The sequence below is a fragment of the Phoenix dactylifera genome, chromosome 1, assembly GCF_009389715.1.
Source record: "Phoenix dactylifera cultivar Barhee BC4 chromosome 1, palm_55x_up_171113_PBpolish2nd_filt_p, whole genome shotgun sequence".
NCBI lineage: Eukaryota > Viridiplantae > Streptophyta > Magnoliopsida > Arecales > Arecaceae > Phoenix > Phoenix dactylifera.
Genome location: NC_052392.1, coordinates 34012048 through 34033226, shown reverse-complemented (window position 1 = coordinate 34033226; position 21179 = coordinate 34012048). Strand labels below are relative to the sequence as shown.

General features: G+C 39.0%; 1 protein-coding gene across 2 annotated transcripts; it reads right to left on the bottom strand.

Annotated features, from left to right (window-relative positions):
- Positions 1–4340: 4340 nt before the first annotated feature.
- On the bottom strand, positions 4341–14446 carry LOC103710962 (uncharacterized GPI-anchored protein At5g19250-like). Of its 2 annotated transcripts, none has more exons than XM_008796906.2 (2): positions 14249–14446; positions 4341–5055 (listed from the first exon to the last, which is right to left on the bottom strand). In XM_008796906.2, exons 1-2 carry the CDS (start codon positions 14316–14318, stop codon positions 4547–4549), a joined length of 579 nt encoding a protein of 192 aa, XP_008795128.1. In that variant the 5' UTR covers positions 14319–14446; the 3' UTR covers positions 4341–4546. The 2 variants fall into 2 exon arrangements, with proteins under 2 accessions (XP_008795128.1, XP_008795129.1); XM_008796907.4 differs by lacking the exon at positions 14249–14446 and adding an exon at positions 7783–7940.
- Positions 14447–21179: the final 6733 nt, after the last annotated feature.

Here is a 21179-nt window from a genome sequence, read left to right as displayed (position 1 = left end):
ATGATCTTCGACGCCATTCGACGACCTTCGACGACCTTTGACGCCATTCGACGACCTTTGACGCCATTCGACGACCTTTGACGCCATTTGATGACCTTCGACGACCTTTGACTCCATTCGACGACATTCGACATCCTTCGAGGACATTCGACGACATTCGACGCCATTCGACGACATTCGACGCCATTCGACGACATTCGACGCCCTTCGACGATATTCGACGCCCTTCGACGACATTCGACGCCCTTCGACGACATTCGACGCCATTCGACGATATTCGACGCCCTTCGACGACTTTCGACGATATTCGACGCCATTCAATGCCATTCGACGATATTCGACGCCCTTCGATGACTTTCGACGATATTCGACGCCATTCAATGCCACTCGACGACATTCGACGCCATTCAATGCCTTTGACGACATTCGACGCCCTTCGACGACATTCGATGTCCTTCAACGACATTCGACACCATCCGATGCCACTTCGATGACATCCGATGCCACTTCGACAACATCCGACGCCATTTCAACGACATTTGACGCCATTCGATGCCTCCTACGACAACACGCCCCGATCTGAGGGGGTGCACCCTGCTGAGTCGACCACAAGCTAAAGAAGGCTGCTAAAGTCGATCTCAGAGCAAAATCGCTTGGCTCGACTTGGACAGCTCGGATTAAAGCCGTTAGCTCCGACTGCACGAGAGGTATACCCTACTTAGCACATACATCTCCATAGTCATTTGGCTATATTACAGGACGATCGACGACTGGACTACTTCCTTCGCCCGAGCCAAAAAGCAGCTTGAACTCGAAAGTCGGAGGGTAGTGTTAGAGGAAAAAATGGACCACCCCACAAGTATAATTAAAGCATCCAAATCCGACAGCAAGCCTGACCTCATGTAGACCGAGCTTAGAAGACCAAGCTCATGCAGGCCGAGCTCAGAAGGCCGAGCTCATGCAGGCCGAGCTCATGCAAACCGAGCCCAGAAGACCGAGCTCATGCAGGCCGAGCTCACGCAAACCGAGCTCATGCAGACCGAACTCAGAAGGCCGAGCTCAGGCCGAGCCCAGAAGACCAAGCTCAGAAGATCGAGCTCATGTAGGCCGAGCCCAGGAGACCGAGCTCATGCAGACCGAGCTCATTCGGGCCGAGCTCATGCAGGCCGATCTCACGCAGGCCGAGCTCATGCAGACCGAGCTCAGAAGGCCGAGCTCATGCAGACCGAGATCATGCAGACCGAGATCATGCAAACCGAGCTTATGCAGGCCGAGCCCAGAAGATCGAGCTCATGCAGGCCGAGCTCAGAAGGACGAGCTCATGCAGGCCGAGCCCAGAAGACCGAGCTCATGCAGACCGAGCTCATGCGGGCCAAGCTCAGTAGGCCGAGCTCATACAGGCCGAGCTCACGCAGGCCGAGCCCAGAAGATCGAGCTTAGAAGACCGAACTCATGCAGGCCGAGCTCAGAAGGACGAGCTCATATAGGCCGAGCTCATGCAGGCCGAGCCCAGGAGATCGAGCTCATGCAGACCGAGCTCATGCGGGCTGAGCTCAGAAGGCCGAGCTCATGCAGGCCGAGCTCACGCAGGCCGAGCTCATGCAGACCGAGCTCAGAAGGCCGAGCTCATGCAGGCCGAGCCTAGAAGGCCGAGCTCATGCAGGCCGAGCCTAGAAGGCCGAGCTCAGAAGATCGAGCTCGTCGTCCACATGCTGCGGCCACACCCTGCAGCAGTCTCACCATACCATACTTTGCTTGCCGGCCACACCACGACACATCAACCAGGGACCATACCCTACTACGACTGTCAACAATTAATGCGCATGGTCTCCACGGATCTCCGGCTTACTCAAAATCTCAGGCCATCCACGGTAACTCATGGACTCACTCAACTACGTCCGGTCACCCACAACAACTCATTAGTTTTAGTCCCGTCCTCCACGACAACGCATTAATTCAGATGACCACACTCAATCATGACGGTAATTCATTTAATTCGTCCGGTCACATCACAGGTAACCCTGTATCCCTCCTATAAAAGGAAAACTTCTTCCTCTTTAAAGGAGGATTCTTCTTCTTGATTCGAACTTTTAGACTTCGATATACATCTCATCTCCTTCCCTAAATTAAGCCCCCCTCTGACTTAAGCATCGGAGAGCCGGCGCCGGAGGCCCCGGCCACCGGCTTTTTGCAAGTCCCTCGGAGGACGCAGCCCGCCGACGTACCACAAGCACCGGAGTTCCTCCTTCTCGGCCAGTGGTCACCCCCGGGTCCAATTTCCAGCAACATAAGTATATCTCCTTCCATCCTTATGATTAGTCCTTTTATTAATGACAAAAATATATTAGAAAGGTTGAGTTATACTCTTAATGAGTCTAAGATTAGAAATCTGCATGATATTAGGTTATAAATATTCTTGGAGGACTTACTTATGTGAGAGTTATCATATAGGCCGTGACTAGGGGTTTGGGCTAACCCTAATAAATTTCTCATGAAAAATCAAGGTACTAAGTATAAGGCCTTTAAATGGCACTAACCGCATAACGACCCAATTGATAAATATTATGTGTGTGTGATAACTAGAAGTCCGAGTCAAAGAACCTAGTTCAAGATCTAATCTACTATGATTCCTTCAGATTGATACTATCAACACTAAGTGAGGTTCAAGACTATAGGACACCTCACTTATTGGATAGTATAAGTTGCCCAAATATTCTACTTTATGATTTTTAAAAAATTTAAATCTTTTGTGGGGGATTGTTGGAGTTTTAAATTTAAAAAAAAACTATTTTTTTTTATCTCCTAAACTTTAGTTGTTTTAAATGCTTTAAAATATTATTTTGTGAGACATCTCTTTCGGAAAAGTTGTGACTCTTCGATGTTTTCCAAATATTACATTTTTTCGGAACCATCACATCTCTTTAGTCTTTTCGATAAAGCCTGTAAATAGACTTCTTTAGGATTAATCAAAATAATAATCCAATCCCCCTCTCTTTCCTCCACCTCCTTCTCTCTCATTGCCTCCCTCCCTCTCCCTCTCCCTTCTCTTTCCCCTCTTCCTGTCCTCCTCCTTCCTCTCTCTAACCACCTCCCTTGCCCGCGCCAAAGCCAAACGATCATCGCTGAAGGCCTACTCCACTACGCATCCCTCGCCTGCACCAAAGATGAACGATCATCATCGAAGGCCTCCTCGGCTGCTCCGCCTCCCTCGCCTTTTCCCGCCAAAGACAAACAATCATCACTAAAAGACTCTTCCCCTGCTTCAGCAGCGGCCTTTTCGGCTGCTCCACCCCCCTCGCCCACATGACGCTGAACAATCATTGCCGAAGACCTCTTCCTCTACTCCATCGAAGCTCTCTTCCTCTGCTTCATCGAAGGCTTCTTCCGCTGTTCTACCCCCGCTGCCCGCCAGCCACACCACAGCCTCTACTCCTCTTCCCATCCTCTCCATTTTATATTTTTTGCTTAAAGAATCTATAAATTGTATTATCAAGGTAGATAGTTACCAGAAATGGTGTTCTTGGGTGCATTCTTGATGGTAATTCAAGATGTTACATGTTAGCTGTGGTGTATTTGTCTAGGACTGGTTGTGTACGTGAGTGTATGCACGTGGGTGTATGTGTGTATGCATGCATGCATGCGTGCAGAATTTTTGATGAAGAGATTGTTCTGTTGTTGCATGAAGCAAGAGCAAAAACTTTGATTATGGTTTTCCAAGACATACAAATTTGTACTCCTAGGCTGTCCATGGACAAAGGAGCAAACGCGAACAGGCACAGGCAAAAAGAGATGGATGGTGGTGGTGAAGCTGGTTAACTTAACCCAGTCGATGGTACCTAAAACAAAAGAAGTGCTTAATGATACAAGAAAATTAATCAGTGGTCAAGACCCAAATTTATCTAATACCAGATATCTTAATTAATAAGCCTAGTTATTAGGCTAGTATCGTACTTTGATGCCACGATTGGGAAGCAGTTTGGGCATGGCGATCAATAAAACACCAATTAGATGGAGACACAAAAACACTGAATACTTAGTTCAAGTGCTGCAGATACAATATTTTCCATCTAAAGACATGAGCAGGACAAAATAACTCAAGCTCAATTGGTGTCACAATAGATTTCTCTTGTAAAAGATATTTCTATTTATTTACATTTCGAGCTTAATTGAGATGAACACAAGCCAGTTGGGCAAATCTTTAGCTTATGTCATTTGCTACTTCGATGAGCCTGAAAATTTTTTTGAAAAAAAAATATGCAGCGGAATACTCCATTCAGCAAGAAGTTGGACATAGACTTGGGTCATGAACAAACTCTTGATAGGTCATCAGAAACGTGAGATAAAAAATAATGCCAGAAACGGCTATGGCACAGTAGAATTTTCCTAATCAACACAGAACTGCAAAGATAAAATCCTTGTTGTCGGTTCACATTTCAAAGTACCATTTTTCTCCATGAAAATATAGTTTTTGGCATGGCAGATTCAAAAACTAGAGACAAATTTAAATGGACAGCACAGGAAAGAGTTTTGACCATTGTAACACTCATCAGCTCATCATGACAATGACGAAACCCAGCAGGAACAGCACCAATTGGAGGCGAATAGCAACCTTGACAACTGAAGCAACTCCTGTTGCCGGTGCAAAACTACCACTGGGCGTGTTTGTGCTCAAAACAACCACCACCCAGTCATCTTCATCGGCGATTCCAGCTCCAACAAAATGACTATCATTCAGATTCTGAGAGTACTGAGATTTTGTGAAGTTGGACAGGACAAGATCTGGAGTTAGACCAGGTATGCAAGCTGGCATTACAGCAGCATCTTGAGTGACCGTTGCATTGAGATGACAGTGGTTCAGAAAGTCTGGATAGTTTGGGAACTGTTGCTCGGTCCCAGGAACAGTATTGGAGCCTGTAGTGTTGCTGCATTGTTGGCCCTTAAACTGTTTGGCAAGTTGTTCTGCCAAGCACTCTGCATTTTGATTCCCTGTTAGTGCTGAAAGGTTGAGGGAAGCTCTGTAACTGTTGATACCTTTAAGAAGTTCGCTGCTTGTATCTGCAAAGAAAGAGTTCATGAGGCACTTCATCCATATGAAATGATGGCAATTTTGAGCCTCTTAAAAGTATGAAAGTTTTTCTGATAAATATACAGAAATAATAGAAGACCAAGTTCTTCAAAGGTCATACTTGTGCTAAAAATGATCTATCTATCTATCTCTACATACACACACACACACACACACACAGAAAGGCTGGGTAGCTAAAAGAGCTTTCGAAGGACAATGCTTCTCAGTCTTTAATCATCAGTGTTCAGTTGTGGCTTTCATATGTGGGTCAAAGATGTAACTAACAGTTCCATGGAGCTTCCATCAGTTAAATAAAATAGGAAAAAGATATAAAAAGAGGAGTTAATGATATCCCTCATTCTCATCCTTCCTCTCAACACTTCACACACATCTTCCTCCCTCTCTTGAACCCCTGCCAACCTTGTGTTATCCTTCTTGTAAACCCAAACATACGACTCCCACCAACCTACTTCTCTTCTTCCTTAACTTCTCATGATGCCCGACCTCACTTCTTCCCTCTTCCACTCACTTCTTCCCCTGCCCCGCCCCCAACTTACTTCCATTATATGTTCCCACCAACCCCAACCTTCCCCTGTCCCTCCACTCAACATTTTGCAATTAATAGTTATGTAATGGATCACCAGTAATCATGGAAATCCAAGAGCTAGTTACTCTTTCAGCATCTCATTACCAATCTTTTAATACATATCAATAATAATTCCTAAAATCAACATCTCATTAATGATCACAAACCACAATTACACTATAAACTTGGAACAACAAAATCTAGATTAGGAAAGGCTGCCATGTCTGCTCTTTCAAACATCAAGTGCAGATTCATCCATCCAATAGATCAGATCCATCTGAAGCATTTCATTAAATAACAAGCAATCAGTTTCTAGACACCAATATGTCACATGGATATACATAAAGCACAGGTAGAATTAGTTTGAATTTAACCCCTTCCACTGAACATTACAAAATTCATTCTTCCAGCTTTGCACAACTCAAAACAACAATAGTTAAGGTAACTGGATTCATATTTATATTATCCAATCCTTTAAGCAAATCAGCAAATATGAAACAAAGAAAACAATCTCAAAAACCTTCTAAAAGTGGATGTGAAATGCAGGGTTGCCTAAATGGGGTACAAAGGGAGCTACACTTCAGGGTAGCACCCTTCTCCCTGCTCCATCCCAATGCCGCCCCCCCCCCCCCCCCCCCCCCCCCCCCCCCCCACCAAAAAAAAAACACCTGAAAAACACCTGCACCACCACCCCACCCATGCCTCCACACGCACAGAGATGTGTGGGAGTTGAGGTTGCTAGTGTACTCAATAGGCTGGGGCACGAGTGGGGGTCAACGTCAACCACATTCTGTAATAGGCAGGGCCGGAGATGGAACTGTTGGGCAGGACCAAAGTTGGTATGGTGGTGCTACCTAATCAACAAAGGCTGCCTGTGACCCACAGGCATGCCTTTTAACACAGAAGGGTTCGTAGCTGTTATGATAGAGAAAAGGTATATGGAAAGGGTGGGATGGGAAGGAAGGAGGAGAAGAGATCTTGATCTGCATGGGATAGGGCTTGACAGTTTCTCTTGTTTCTTAATTGTTTTCCTTTTTTCCTGTTTTTTCTTCTCTTCTAGCTATAGGTTACGTTACATCCAAGCTCGAATATGGCCTGCATCTTAAGTGACACCCACAAATCTGATGGCTAAAAACTGAGAAGCATTTGCCAGCAAATGCTCTCTAAAGCAGCGTACGCTTACTCTGCATGTACACTTTTCTATATCTGTGTCTGTCCATGTCTGAGTACAATTTATCACCCTTTCTATATCTGTGATATGAAGTTTTATGCCTTCAATTGGCTTGGTTATTATGATGGTCAAAAGTTAGCAATGTTGTAAAGTTGGCTTGGCTTGGTCAAGAGTCTCCAATAATGTAGTTTTATTTGGAAAGAGTTTTCCAAGTAGTACAAAGGGGTTGGGGATTATTCTTGCGGCTTTATATTTAGAGAAAGTTGCAGCCACAACTTTGATGCAGCTTTCCTGATGTACGAATAAAAGCTTTTTGCATGTTAATGTCTTAATCATAAAAAGAAATATAGCCAAGAGAACATCGAGTCTCAAGTCCTAACAGTCACCAATCAATTGCCAGCCAAAACACATCCACTATCACAGAAAAAAAAAAGCAACATTTCCATCAAATATCTCAAGGCATCATTTCATTTATCTGATTTAAAATGGACATTGATCACCCAGTCATAAACATTAAACATCAAAGAGAGATAAAAGTCAAAAATATTTATTTCGTCTTTCATAAATTTCCAAATTAGGATTTTCCTCTTTCTTTTCTTCCCAATATTAGACTTTCCAAATCTAAGATGCATCATTCTTTGCCAAAATGGATCCATAAATCCAGCTTAAGTACATGAAAAACAGGCATATCTAATATGTCTAACAGAAAGATGAGCAGACAAAAAAAAATCTACGGAAATCTCCATTCATATATTGTGCACTAAAAGGGGGAATTTTTAATTTCTCATCTATCTCAAATTTACGATTAACCAACATTTTTTCCATCAAAGTTATGCTAATGCTGTTACCTTGAAATTATAAACAAGTTCAACTTCGAAACTAGCCAATTACATGTAACAATCCACATTCTCTAACTTCAGAGGCATATACTCAAGAGAGAGCAAAAGAGGATTGAGTTACCATCAGATCTGGCAAAATAAAGAAGGAAGGCGAGGAGGAAGAAGGAGGGGATAGACAGACAAAGACCCATTTCTGACTGCGCTTATCTTCTTTTTCTTGAGAAAATCGAAAGGAGTTGAGGAAGGAGGAAAATGTGAAGGATGGGAAAGGGTGGATCTTCACCGCTTTCACACCCACCTCTTTTCTTTTACTCTATTACTTATTTTTGTCGCTTCCTTTTAGCTTTTCTTTTATCAACCTCACTGAGCAGGACAAGGTCGGTGCTCTGTGTCTCTTCACAGTAGCTACTTACTCGAGGGTGGTAAAGCATAGCACTCTTTCCCAAGAAAGAAGAAAGGGCGGTAGTAACCTACCTTCCTTTTATTTTCCTTCCCCTTAGCAAAGCGACACGGCAAACCACACTAATGTGTCTCCACAAGGAATTGTCTGCAATACCCGGTACACATCTAAAGCTTGATTCAAGTAACTTTTTCCTTTCTAAGAAAAAAGTTTGATGAAGATACCCTTGGGTAAGATGTCCTCTGAGGCAGGGGCAGTCAAAAGCCACCTCTTGCATGATAACAATATTTTCCAAATTATAAAATTTTAAAAAATATAAGTTTTTGAATTTATTTTTTTGTTGGTGAGATCAATTCAGGCAAATATTCTCCAAGATGAATTAGTTCAGAACTATTAAATTGTTCATCAATTATATGCAAATTTTATAGTTTATTCGTGAGTTGTACACAGATAGTCTACAAAAGCTTTAGATCTCACAAACTAATGAAACTATATATTGCTGTTGGTGATGGTTCTGCTATCGCTTACTATTATTGCCTCTGCCATATTTACCTCTTATGTAAATAAATATGTAAATATTTTAGAAAGCTTAAGTTCTTTACTTTTATCATTTCATTCCCAATCATTTGTCCTTCGAACTCTTTCTGACCTTTTGGCAAATTTTCTGGATTTTTCTCAGATCTGAAACCTTATCTCTAGATGTCTAGATGAACATGTTACTATAGTCATTCCTGGATTGGGATATGATGCACAACAGGCTTTGAAATGGGTGTTCAGCAGACAATGCAAACAAGGGTTTTATTGCATCAAGATATTGATTTTCATCGACACGAGGCACATGTGAATATGATGTATTTGAAATACTGGCCCTCGCTATCCCAGATTATACAAGCCAATATATCGAAAGATATCAGCCCATATAATATCAACATGTGAGCCTTATTTTATTATCCTAAATGTTTTCTAATAAATACTAGTATTTTGCACATGTATTTCATGCGCAAAACCCATAATCTTGATGCACTAATCCATTTTAAACTGTTGAAAATGCAAGAATCCAATACCTCTAGAGATCCAAATCTCCTGATACATGTTTTCTTTAGGTCAAAAGTAAGCATAAAGCAGTTAAATATACAAATCGAATTCATAAATTGAAAGGTCCATAATATAACAAAGATTTTCTTTTCTTGTCCAAGCTTTACTAAACTTCAAAAAATTTTACTGAAAAAAATTGTTATTGATATACTTGTTTGGTCAAAATTTTTACCGAATTCAGCAAAATTCATGCAAATTAAAAAAGGGTTAATTAACCAATAACATTGCAACTACATAATAAGCCAACTACCTAAGCAAAGACTGACCTGATTGCTCCTGAGAGAATTTTACAAGCATGGTTCCTTATTAGCAAGGTAGGCTGAATCGGTACCATGCCCTATACCACTCAGCCACCGGTTCAGTAAGATACCAGTTCGGCACCATATTGACACACGGTATGGGCTGGCGTGCCGATTCCGAAACAGCACGCCTTTTTTTATTTTTTTGTTTTTCAATTTTTTGAAAAATAATGATGCGTTATGAAGCTTTGTGATATTTAATGAGGTTTTATGAAGATTTTGAGTGATTTAAACGTTAATTTGATGTTTTTTGAGATGTTTTGATGTTCTTCAATGCATTGTTTCTTTTTTGCATATTTTTTTGTTTATAAAATGACTATAACTTTAATAATAAATATAATTAAAATATATAAATCATTACATTCATAAAGAAAAACAATAAAATACATAACAGAAGGCTAATTTAAATACATATCGACATCTAAAATCTCGTAGAGTGGCGATGTCTCTCATAGATGCCGGGGTCATCTTTGTATGCAGGAGCTTCAGCCCAATTTTCTATCCACAGCCCCTAAATCCTATAAGTTCGTCAGGCTACCATATGGTATGTAGTCTAGATTGTCCTTGTACGTATTGTGGATAATGAAGTCACTCTGGAAGGAGTCATCTGCTAGATACTGCGACTGTGGATCGACCCATCTGAATATACCAGCAACAAATTCCGATCCACAAAATGCTTTAGGCTGCGTAGGATAATAGCCACTCAAAGATGACATGTCTAAACCACCTCATCATAAGAAAAGTAACCCCCACCATATCCATAGGATTCCAGACCTGATATATTGAGAGATTCTACTATACGTGCTATGTCATCTACAGCAGCCTTGTATCAACCATGATCTCGAGGACCCTGTCTCCTATATCCAATCGTATCCTTGCAGTCTCTTGATTCTGCATTGTGGTCCCTATCCTACAAAGCATGAGTGAACTAGGATTCCGGTGAATCAAATCCCACCTTAAGGCTGTGAGCCATACATCGTGTTCTGACCACCTTCCTAACCACCAGATGCATCATCACTGCTACTCCTATGTGATTATGAGGTCTCCTTGGTATCTAGATCTGACTCCTCCACTTTCTCCTATAAGGTCTTGCCTTTTTCTTTGCCTTTTCTCCCAAGTACTTTCTTTCCTATCCTACCCTGCTCTGACAACTCTACTGCAATGATCAACCATGCCCTTCTGCCTGACTGACTAGATAGGGTAGCATAGCAGCCTCGTCCGAGCATCTCTCGATCAAATTATTGGGAGGATGTCTTGAACATGGAATCATCTAACAATCTGGTCCCCATTGGCCCCTCTACCTGATTTGTTGAATGGGAGCATGGGATGTTATGTTCTACCCATTGCTCCCATCCACCCTAGCCTCGCTGGCTATGATGCTAGCAGAATGTGGGGGGTGATCCTGGCTCATCGAGCTCTGACTCCCACCGCTAGCCTTCAAGCTAACCAATCATTAGATCCTCATCATCTTATACAAAATTATTGTGGAGCGAATCATTATAGTTCGGCTTTACTTCCTCCTCAATGCACTGAAGCCTCAACTTTAGATTATAGTGCACATAGACAAAATCGTTAAGGCATTTCTACGTGAGACGGTTCCAATGTTTGCTATGGATCAAGACGAATGTAGCCAGCTGCGCTCACAGCTTCATGAGAGGATCTGAATAGCAAGCCCATCTACTAATTTGTTCCTTAGCAACCATCAACATGTGATAAAGGAAGCTCATCTGTGGGTACCTCTCATGATCTACAGCTCGAAGCAGAGCATATAAAGGCTTGATAGCCTTTCACAACCCTCTTTGTCGACATCCAAAACAGCTGGCTCGTCATCATGCCCTCTTCGTGGCTCCCCTCAGTACCGGCCCTCGCGTATCTTCTCTCCTACAACTCAATACAGACAAAAATCTGGCGCAAACCTGCCTTCCACTCAAGAAGGCTATCAAGTGCAATATAATTAGTGACAAATTATGTAACACCTGGCTTCAATATTTCTCCCACCATGAACTTCCTCACCCATGTGTGCAAGATAAATTTGGTGATAGACTGGGTTGTCTCCACAACTTGTCTGATCTTGCAAATCTTTTTGATGCCCATCAGCATGAGGTCGATGCAGTGTGCAACACATGGTGTCCAAAAAATGTGGGGTTGTCTCTCCTTCAACAACTCAACAGCAGCCTTATATTGCAACACATTATCAATGACTATCTGCACGACATTCTGCTCTCCCATGTGATCTATTACATCCTCCATCAATTTCAGAATATACTGTGTTGTGCACCTTATCTAAAGTATCAATTGACTTGTGGAAGATCTTCATGTCACAATAAGTCAGAAAGTTGATGCTTCACTTGCTAGGATCCATCCACCCATTACACATTTACTGTCAGTCCATAGATGCCCCACTTGCTCTATATGAAGTTATCCAGTTCTTGAGCTCTTGTTTGTTGTTCTCAAGAAACTCACCACAAATATCCTTCAATCTTAAAGGATCCACATCCTGTCCTATTCTCTACATTGAGACAATGGCATGTACTCACAATGGGTTGGTGGATGAAGGGTGCATGTACTTTGTGAATATGTCAAAAGTTTATGGGATTCAGCCTGAGATGAAGCATTATGGTTGCATAGTTGATTTGTTGATTCGATCTGGGTTGTTGGAAGAGGCAGAAGGGATCGTCAGAAGCATGACAAGTAACATTCAAATTCTGACCTCTTATAACTAGAATATTTCAGAATTTTCCTAAAATTTTAACTGACAAGTAAGAATTAAATTGAGTTAATCCTTTGAAAGATTGGATTTTTAGTCAAGGAATTAGATGAAGATTACAAAAGCTATACAATGGATCATATTTTTTAAAAATATATATATATTAATGCAAGAGAAGAGGTATTTCCTGACCATATATCCCTAGATCTAGATTTTACCATGATAGGAAGAACAGGACTTGATTGGTCATTGAAGAGAACAATTTTTGGACTAAATCATTTGGACTTTGAATTGAAGGATTGGATAAAGACTAAAAGGACTTTACAATGGATCAAATTACATTGATAATATATTTTAATAAAAGTTAAGTTATGTAGACTAATCATATTTTTATATAATTTAATTTTACTCTGAGATGAAGAACCAAGTATTTATTTTTTGATTTTGGTTCATGACTAGTTATTTTAGTAAGTCTTGAAAATTTATGCTTAGATTCTCATATCTGACTTTCCATAAGTAAACAATTTGTTGGCTATGTAAATTCATTGGATGGGGTTGAGGCTTTCAGTATACCATCATACAATACAATCTCCAAAGTTCCTCTTTGATTTTGTTCTTGAGGATGCTTTCTCATTTCATATCACAAATGAAATGGTGAAGTGTCAAACTAAAGTTGAGACATCGTGCTTCGTGCACATGCTATGTTTTATAGGGTCTATGGTGAGACTCTAATCCCTAGTGGAGGTTACATCTTAAAAGCCAAACCTATTATTCTTGTATTTTATTTATCTCTTGTTATTATTCTTTATTTGATGGATAAGTTTGGATCAAATGTTATAATCGTCGATGATAATATAAAAGACCCGAAATTTTTAATTGGAGAAAGTATTGGTCATAATGTTATAGCTTCCTGTCTTCATTTCCTGAAAGTATTGTCCATTTTGTTATTCAAATATTCTGCTCTACTATTTTTTCATGGTATAATAATCTATGCTTGGCTGACGGCTTATAAAGGATGGGGTGGGTTCGGATACTCTTTAGTACAACTTTGGTACTCGATAGTTCATTAGCCCCGCGGATTTCTGCCACATTATGAGCAGGTAGTCAGATGATTTCTAAAAGATAAAGGTGTGGGCTCAACATCCAAATTAGCGGTAACCTAAAATCAGCTAGCAGGAAGAGCTGTCTGCCATCCTAGTCATTGCCCCCAATGTTCTCTCTGCAGCCTTCTCTCTTCCATGCTCTTTCTTCCTCAATTTTTCAGAAAAAAATCCTCAAAATTAATCTCAATAGCATTACCCATCCCATATTTTGTTTAACAGGAGGAGACCAAGCAGGCCCTATGTCAGTATATCTATAGAACATGCCTAGAGAGATAAATAAGAGAAGAATCATTTAGAAAAGGTTAATGCATTTATAAGTATTAGTTACTGGCATGTAAAGTAAAACATATTATCAAATAATAAACATTAAGATTAGAAAACATTAAGGATCACATGTACAGAAGCGACCACATCCATATAAAACTCTCCCCCATCAATGTCCAATATCATAAATCAAAGAATTGCAAGCAAGAAGATAATATATCTGACATAATGAGTCCCAAGAGTCATCATTCCTTCCAGCCAGTACACATTCAAAAATGCAGAAAAGAAACCAACTTCTCCATCAAATATGGAACAACATCATTCCATTTCATCAGAAAAGGTCAAAAATATCCATTTCATCTTCCATAAATTTCCCAATTGGGGTTTTCCTTTTCTTTTTCATTCCCAATGTCAGAGTTTTTTAAGTCTAGGATTCATTTTTTCCTAGTTTGGCGAAATCGAACCTATAGTCCATACATCCAGCCCAAAGTACATGAAAACTTCTTAAATAAAAACGAGCAGAAAAGCAATATCTGGCGAAATTAGAAAACAATCAATCAATGACAAACTTGGGCTGCAACCAAAAAGCAGAGTACAAACTTATGCCAATGCCATGACATTGGGATTATAAAACAATCTAAATTCATAGCAATTCAAATAAATAAAACAACCTACATTGAAGGTATTTATTTAGAGTGAGCGAGGGGGTATTGAATTACCATCACATCTGGCGAAATGAAGAAGAAAGGCGAGGGGGAAGAAGGAGAAGATGGAGAGACCAAGACCCATTCCTCACCCTTTCTTTCCTTCTTCTTTTCCTCAGAAAGTAGGGAGGAGGAGGAGAAAATGAGGAGGGTGGGAAGGGAAGGATTTCCATAGCTGTCACACCAACTTCTTTTCTTCTATTTTACTCATGAATTACTCTATTTTTCTCGTCCTTTGTCGGTTGCTCGGCGAGGGCCGAATCTTGTTTGGTGGAGGCGTGTCGTCTACGGCGGACGCCCCTTCGCTTTGATGGCCCTGAAAACATTTAAAAGAGGCCCGAAAGCTTTTCTAAGCAACGGCCCAAGGCCGACCGGAGCCTAAACGCGAGCCCGAGTGCCCCAATGGGATGAACCGGATCAGGACAGACTGGCCTGAATTGCCTGGCACGAAATATTTTGAAGTCTTTGCACAGAAATATGATCTAAATCTAATAATGTTATTGTATCTGTGGAAAGAAATTAATAAAAAATATTGCATGGCATGAGAAGCAGGTGTTGATCATTATATAATGGGTGCTTATGTGCTTTGTTTTGAAGAACTTGCATTAATGATATACATAAATAATTAATATAGTAATTGTTAGATGGCCTGGGATTGGCTTATTACATAGATGCCTTCAACAATTACCATTTGGCTGCCCAGCATTTAACTGGTAGAGGTGTGTCCTTCTGGGTTCTCTCATACGAGAGAAAGATCCTCTCAATACTCCAACGCCCACACTGGATATGGACCAAATTGTCTCATGATGTTCCGAACCCAGATAGCTATGACTGCCACTAAAAATAGAGGCCAATCAACAGCTTGGAGCTAGCATCTAACGAAAACGACTCTCTGTCAATGGGTTGAAATTGGTAACAAATATGAACTATGAAATTTTGTTGATTACGAAGACGGTCCTGATATGGATTATAGTAACCGTAGCACAAATATCTGTGAGCAATGTTTTGATCTATGATAGGATTACATGACATGAACAATGATTTACGAATTTATTTGCAATATAAACTTGGTACTATGTTTATGAATGATGATGGATGATCTGTTCATGCCTGTTTTGCTTTATGACCTATTTTTAATATACTGTATTTTATGTAATGGAATATCTATTATTTTTCTTAAATGATGCATTGACATGAAAAACTTATGCTTGATTCAATAAAATTGTAAAATGTTTACTTACTAAGTTGCATCGCTCATATACTTATATTTTTATTTTTCTTTCTCCAAGCAAATAGGATCAGTAGGGACGAAGGTTGGTCCACAGTTGGAGTTTGCGCTAGCAAGCTTAACGATTTTGTAGAAGAATTTTCGTATTGACTATAAATTTGTAGCTAATAATTTTCTGAATATTGAGGATGGTGAGTTTGGTATTTATTTAGACGTTGCGACCAATATTGGCTTTATTTAATGGATGATGAAATTAGATATTTAATTGTTATATTTTGTTACGATGGATTTGAAAATTAAAAGTAATGTTAGCTTCGTATTCTCGTAGGTTGTACCCCTCGGTAGCACGGCCATATCATGTTTCGGATTTAGGGCGTGACAAAAAGAAACACCAATCTTGACATATACATATCAAATTACTTTGATGAGCCATCCTAGAAGTTCCCTTAAAATCATCTCGGGCACATTGAGACGTGCTACTAGTGGGTCAACAATTATCTATGAACTTAGAGAGTACATTGAATACTTAGTTTTCCAGTGAATTGTGGTTTAACCCAATGGTCTCCAGTTAGAATTGGGGAGAGGAGATGGAAGGGTTGTTATAGTTTCTCTTGTTTTCTCTTGTTCCTCCTATATATCGTGAGGGGCCCAGATAATTCATGATGATGAAGGGGTATGTGGGAGCTAGGAATTTTAGGGGTTTTTTTGAGGTGGGGCTCAGCTTCATGTTTTGGAGCTCACTGTATGAGGCTGACTTAAAAACCTTGTAGGCATACACCATTTAATAATCTCATTGTGAATGCACCCATTTCACCTCTTCTTGATTGCTTATATTTTCTTATCAAAATCATATGTTAACATTTCTTTTCTAACAAATTAGGATTATTTGGGTCCATTATATAAAAAGACAATACTAAGACTCCAAATCAACTGCTTCTTGAATATTATCACTTCTCAACTGCTTCTTGAATATTATCACTTCAACCTAGAAACTCATTACCTAACCTGAATCTGGTCTGAATCTAACTCAAACTCGACCCAAACCTGATAATGAATGGGTTCAGTGTGGAAACAAGGTGAAACCCGTTGAAACTTTTGAGTTAAGTATATGTTTGAGGTTTTCATACCCAACCAACCTAAACCTGCAAACGTTACCTAGTTTATTGCACACATACATGCATTATACTAGATACAAACATATGCATGCATATTTACATTAATATATAATATTAGTTTTACTTTTGTATCCTTGAATTGAAAATAAAAATTAATGACATGTGAGGATATATTTAGGTATTTATAGTTAACTTTCATTAGTTATCTATTCAATTTTTAGTCTGTTATTGTTATATAATTAACCATAAAGTGCTTGTTGTTCATGTTTTGATTTTTGTAGAATGTATTTGATATCTTATCGACAAACTTTTTAGAAAATGAATTGTTGAGCTTGATTAACTCATTAAGATATAATATTTGATACTTGATGGGTACCCGGACTTGATCTCTATCCAATCCAAGCCCAATTTATATCTTATTACCCAAACCCATACCTGACCTGATCTTTCAACTGATCAGGTACGGAATAAGGCCTTAGACCCAGATCCTCAATGGGTACATGAATGTTTAGAGTAAAACCTGGACCTGACTCAATCTCATATAACCCCTATAAATACGAGCAAGAATGCAACCACTGAGCTATAGCACAATTTGCATAACTTATAAATTATCAACAAAGTTAATTTGGTACATCTTGGTGCTTTGAAGTTATGTGGGAATAAAAAGAATCAAATCATTTAATTTTTAAAAGGAGATGTAATGTTGGACATTGACTAATTGATGAATTGCTATCCTCTCCACTTCATGGTTGAACTAGAGCAATATAATGTTACAATCATGACCCCACTCTCATAACAGCATTGCCATGTATTTAACTATGTCCTTGTCAAGAGAAACACACCAAATTTTACTCTTGAATTGATAATTCAGAACATAATTAGTTGTGGAAAATTCAATTAATATCCTTTATCATAATGAAACTTTCGACCATTTGGAAAAAATATGCCTATTTTTGAGAAGAATGGGAAAAAAATCTTAATTAGATTACAAAAGGTAGAAATTTATGTAATTATGAAACTAAATAACCTACTAATTCTATGTGGCAGATGATTTATTTCTAAAATATATGTAGTGGATGTTTTACAATGAATGGTGTTCAAAGAATTAATAGCTCATTCATTCTCACAAGTAGACATGTGAATCAAAAAGATCACAAAATGCAATACAAGTTTATTAGCATGATAGCTAATAGCTTTGGACTTGCTCTAAGGAGAGGTCCAAGATTGTCCAAAAGAGTGTTTATGAGTCATGGTAGCATGGTACACATTTTTTTTTTCACATCAAAAAAATCATTCAATTGCCAACTCAATAAAAAAATACACTATCCTTCAGATACTTCCCTTTTCTTTTTTTTTTTCCACCAGAAAATAATTATGCCAACCAGAGATTCGAGACCTTCCTGTTAATCAAACCTAGAAATGCCTTAAACATCCATATGATACCTCCAAAAACGCAACCCAAGTACAGCTTGGTTGCATGGCGTTCTAATTTTATTTCCCTGTTCTCTGTTCCTTTGGTTGCTTTTCGGATCTGGATGAAATGAGAGAAGCTACATGGCCCGAGGTTTTGGACTGGGACTCAAAGATTGGAATATTTAATGGCGGATGATGTCGATGATTAAACTATAAAGAAGATACGATTGAGTGAGCTCACTGGCATCTTCAACCTTTTGACTACCTACATATATTAAAAGAATAAGAATATAAAACGTAACTGGTGCCACTTGTGGCGTGGAATTCAAATGGTGAAAACAATCTACTCCTCATTGGTAGGCTGGTGCTGGGGAATTCTAGAGACTGCATTGCGACTTTAGTTTGACTAGTCAAACACATGGTATAAGGCAGCATGCTCATCACATAATAATTAATTTGAAATTCTCAAAATTTAACCTTTAAACTTTGCAGCAATTCTAAATATAAAGCCTAAAAACATGTCCAAAAGATTTTTCGAATTTTTTGATACAAAAGGAAAAAGCTATAGTGATTATCATCTCTCAATGCATGCATGAATGTAGCAGCTTGTAATTAGCTAAGAACAGGCAGGGCTAGACTGACACCACCAATCCTACTGACTTTTTTCGATTACAGTGATTATCAGTAATGGTAGAGTTGAAATCGGATCAGATACTGATATATATATATATATATATATATATATATATATATATATATATATATATATATATATATATATATATATATATTTATCTTAGAATTCGCTTGGTTAGTGGAAGAATTTTTTTTACTGGAATATTTTTTCTGAAAAGATGATTTCTGGGAATATAATGCCTGAGCATATTCCAAAGTAGCTTATATTTGGTTGAGCATCTACTTTTCAAAAAAATTGTATGAAATACCGATCATACCCTTAATAAAGAAAAAACGTTATCTATAGGTTTTAATGGCTTAAGAATACTTTTGGTAGGAAAAAAAGCCCCAATTCCTAACCAGTGGGAAAGTGGCTTTTCCATATTCTCAATGACTTTTTCTTTCCCATAAAACATGAAAATCTTATTCTATAGAAATCTTAATTTTCAATCTCTCTCCTCTAAAAACTTCAACCAAATAAAAGGTATTTTTTTATTTTCCCATTGACCACACATTTTTTCTTCTTTTCCCATGAATGAAACAAGTCCTTATTGGACAAATAGTTTTTTCGACGGATATGCATGCAAATATGTATATTAGTCAGATATTCAAATTTCTATCTATATCCGGATAGATTCGGATACGAATATGAATAGATATTATGTGATTCACTTTTATCCCTAAATGATGAATAGTTCAAAATGACTTCACAACTTATCTTTTTATCTTTAAATTGGATAAATGTTGCTATTTAAGGATAAATGTTGCTCAAACTAAGGAAAGGTTGTTATATCCATTATCCATTGAAGAAGATTACACTTCTATATTTTGAGATCCATCATCCAACCCAATCTAAAAATATTACAGACCTAAAATTCCTCCCACCAAGCTCAATCATGGTACCAAAAAATAAAATAAATAAATAAATAAGCTTATGTCATTAGTTGCATGAGGTGATCAGTGTGGTTCACATGGTCACTGATAATATAAACATATGGCAGTGGATATTCTTAAAGAAAAGAATAATAGAAACAGAGCAATGGAACTTGTTGGATGGCAGGATTGGACTCTGATGCACATTTCAAAAAAGAAAAAAAAATACAATATAAAAATATTTTATAACCAAGATTACGGTGCTAGGGACATCAATTTTCACGCAGTGCTGAACTGAAGGCTATGTAATGTTCCTCGTATAACATAATCCCCACAATGACATAAGCATAACACTAGCCAGCCAGCACATGGCATCCACCACATTGATCAGCAGTGTATCTTGCACACGAAAGAAGGATTCGTCTTCCTCTGCACAAATCCATTATTGGATCACTCACCACATAAAATCTCAAGACTCTATTATTCATCTATTTATATATATCTTAAAGTGCTCATTGGATGATCCAACAGTGGATCTGCATGAAGGTGGATTCTTCTTTCATGCGAAAGATACACCCCAAACTCTTAGGATAAAGCAACTGCTAGCTGTTATGGATAAGAACATTTGGAGTTGGGGCTTTGTTTGCTTAGCTAAATAAACTAACCTATAACACTAATTTTATTCTCAAACTATCCTATATAAGAAAAAAAAACAGCTTATATCCTCCTGCTACCAAAAGAGGTACAAGAGAGATTGAAAGCCCCGCACCGAAAAACTCTAATAGAAGAGTAAAAGGCCCAAATTCACAAAATAAATAAATAAAAAATTAAGTAAGAAAGCAAATATAAAAATTCTCTTTTCATAGACAGAAAAATTATATGACAACTCCAAAAAATTTGAGGCATATATTGATTGGAGACACATATAATTTTACCTTATTAGTATCTCAACATATGGCTCTTGTAATTGCCTATCCAATAGAACGGCTCGTCAGGGCAACAGCTACATTAGATAGGATGAAGGCTAGATTCCTTTCGATGCTACTGCTAAGAAGATAACAACCGATGGTAAGCCAAAGAAATTCAGACAAAAGCACTCTAGAATAATTGAGGGAAGAAGTAGAAGAGTCAAAAAAAAAAAAGAAAAAAAGAAGGAAAAGAAAGATGGCTTTTTTATGACTAGAAGGCGACTTCCTTCCTAACCAGATTTTTTTTTTTTTTTTTTTTTTTTTACCACGTGGATTCCATGTGGGCTGGACCCATCTGCTCCCTAACAAAGAAGGCTCCCACTTTTAGATTTTGTCCCCCGTTGCTGAGCTGGATAGACAAGACACTCGACCAAATCTGGGCTCCTCTCCTGTCGAAACGCCAACCGGCTCATTAAAATTTAGATCGTTGGGCACCAGCAACTTTTTCCCCTGCATGCAATAGATGGAGCGTGGTGGGCACCAAGGACACATGGCTGCCCACCCCGGCACCGTTGTCCCAAGGAAACTAGCCAATGAATCCGCAAGAGAAACGAGAAGCAACCCAGAAACATGGGGTGCGCCGCTGACTCTGCGTTTTCCCACCTTTCCTCCTTTGGAGTATATTATAAATAGAAGGAAAAGACCTCTTCCAGCCCCCCTTCCTCTCCTTAAAT

What these genes read in the sequence shown, in the direction of transcription:
- LOC103710962 (XM_008796906.2), bottom strand. Translation starts at nt 14,318, where the DNA reads ATGGGTCTTGGTCTCTCCATCTTCTCCTTCTTCCCCCTCGCCTTTCTT. An exon ending in TCATTTCGCCAGATGTGATG is followed by an intron (nt 5,056 to 14,248) that starts GTAATTCAATAC and finishes CTTTCTTTGCAG; the next exon opens with ATACAAGCAGCGAACTTCTT.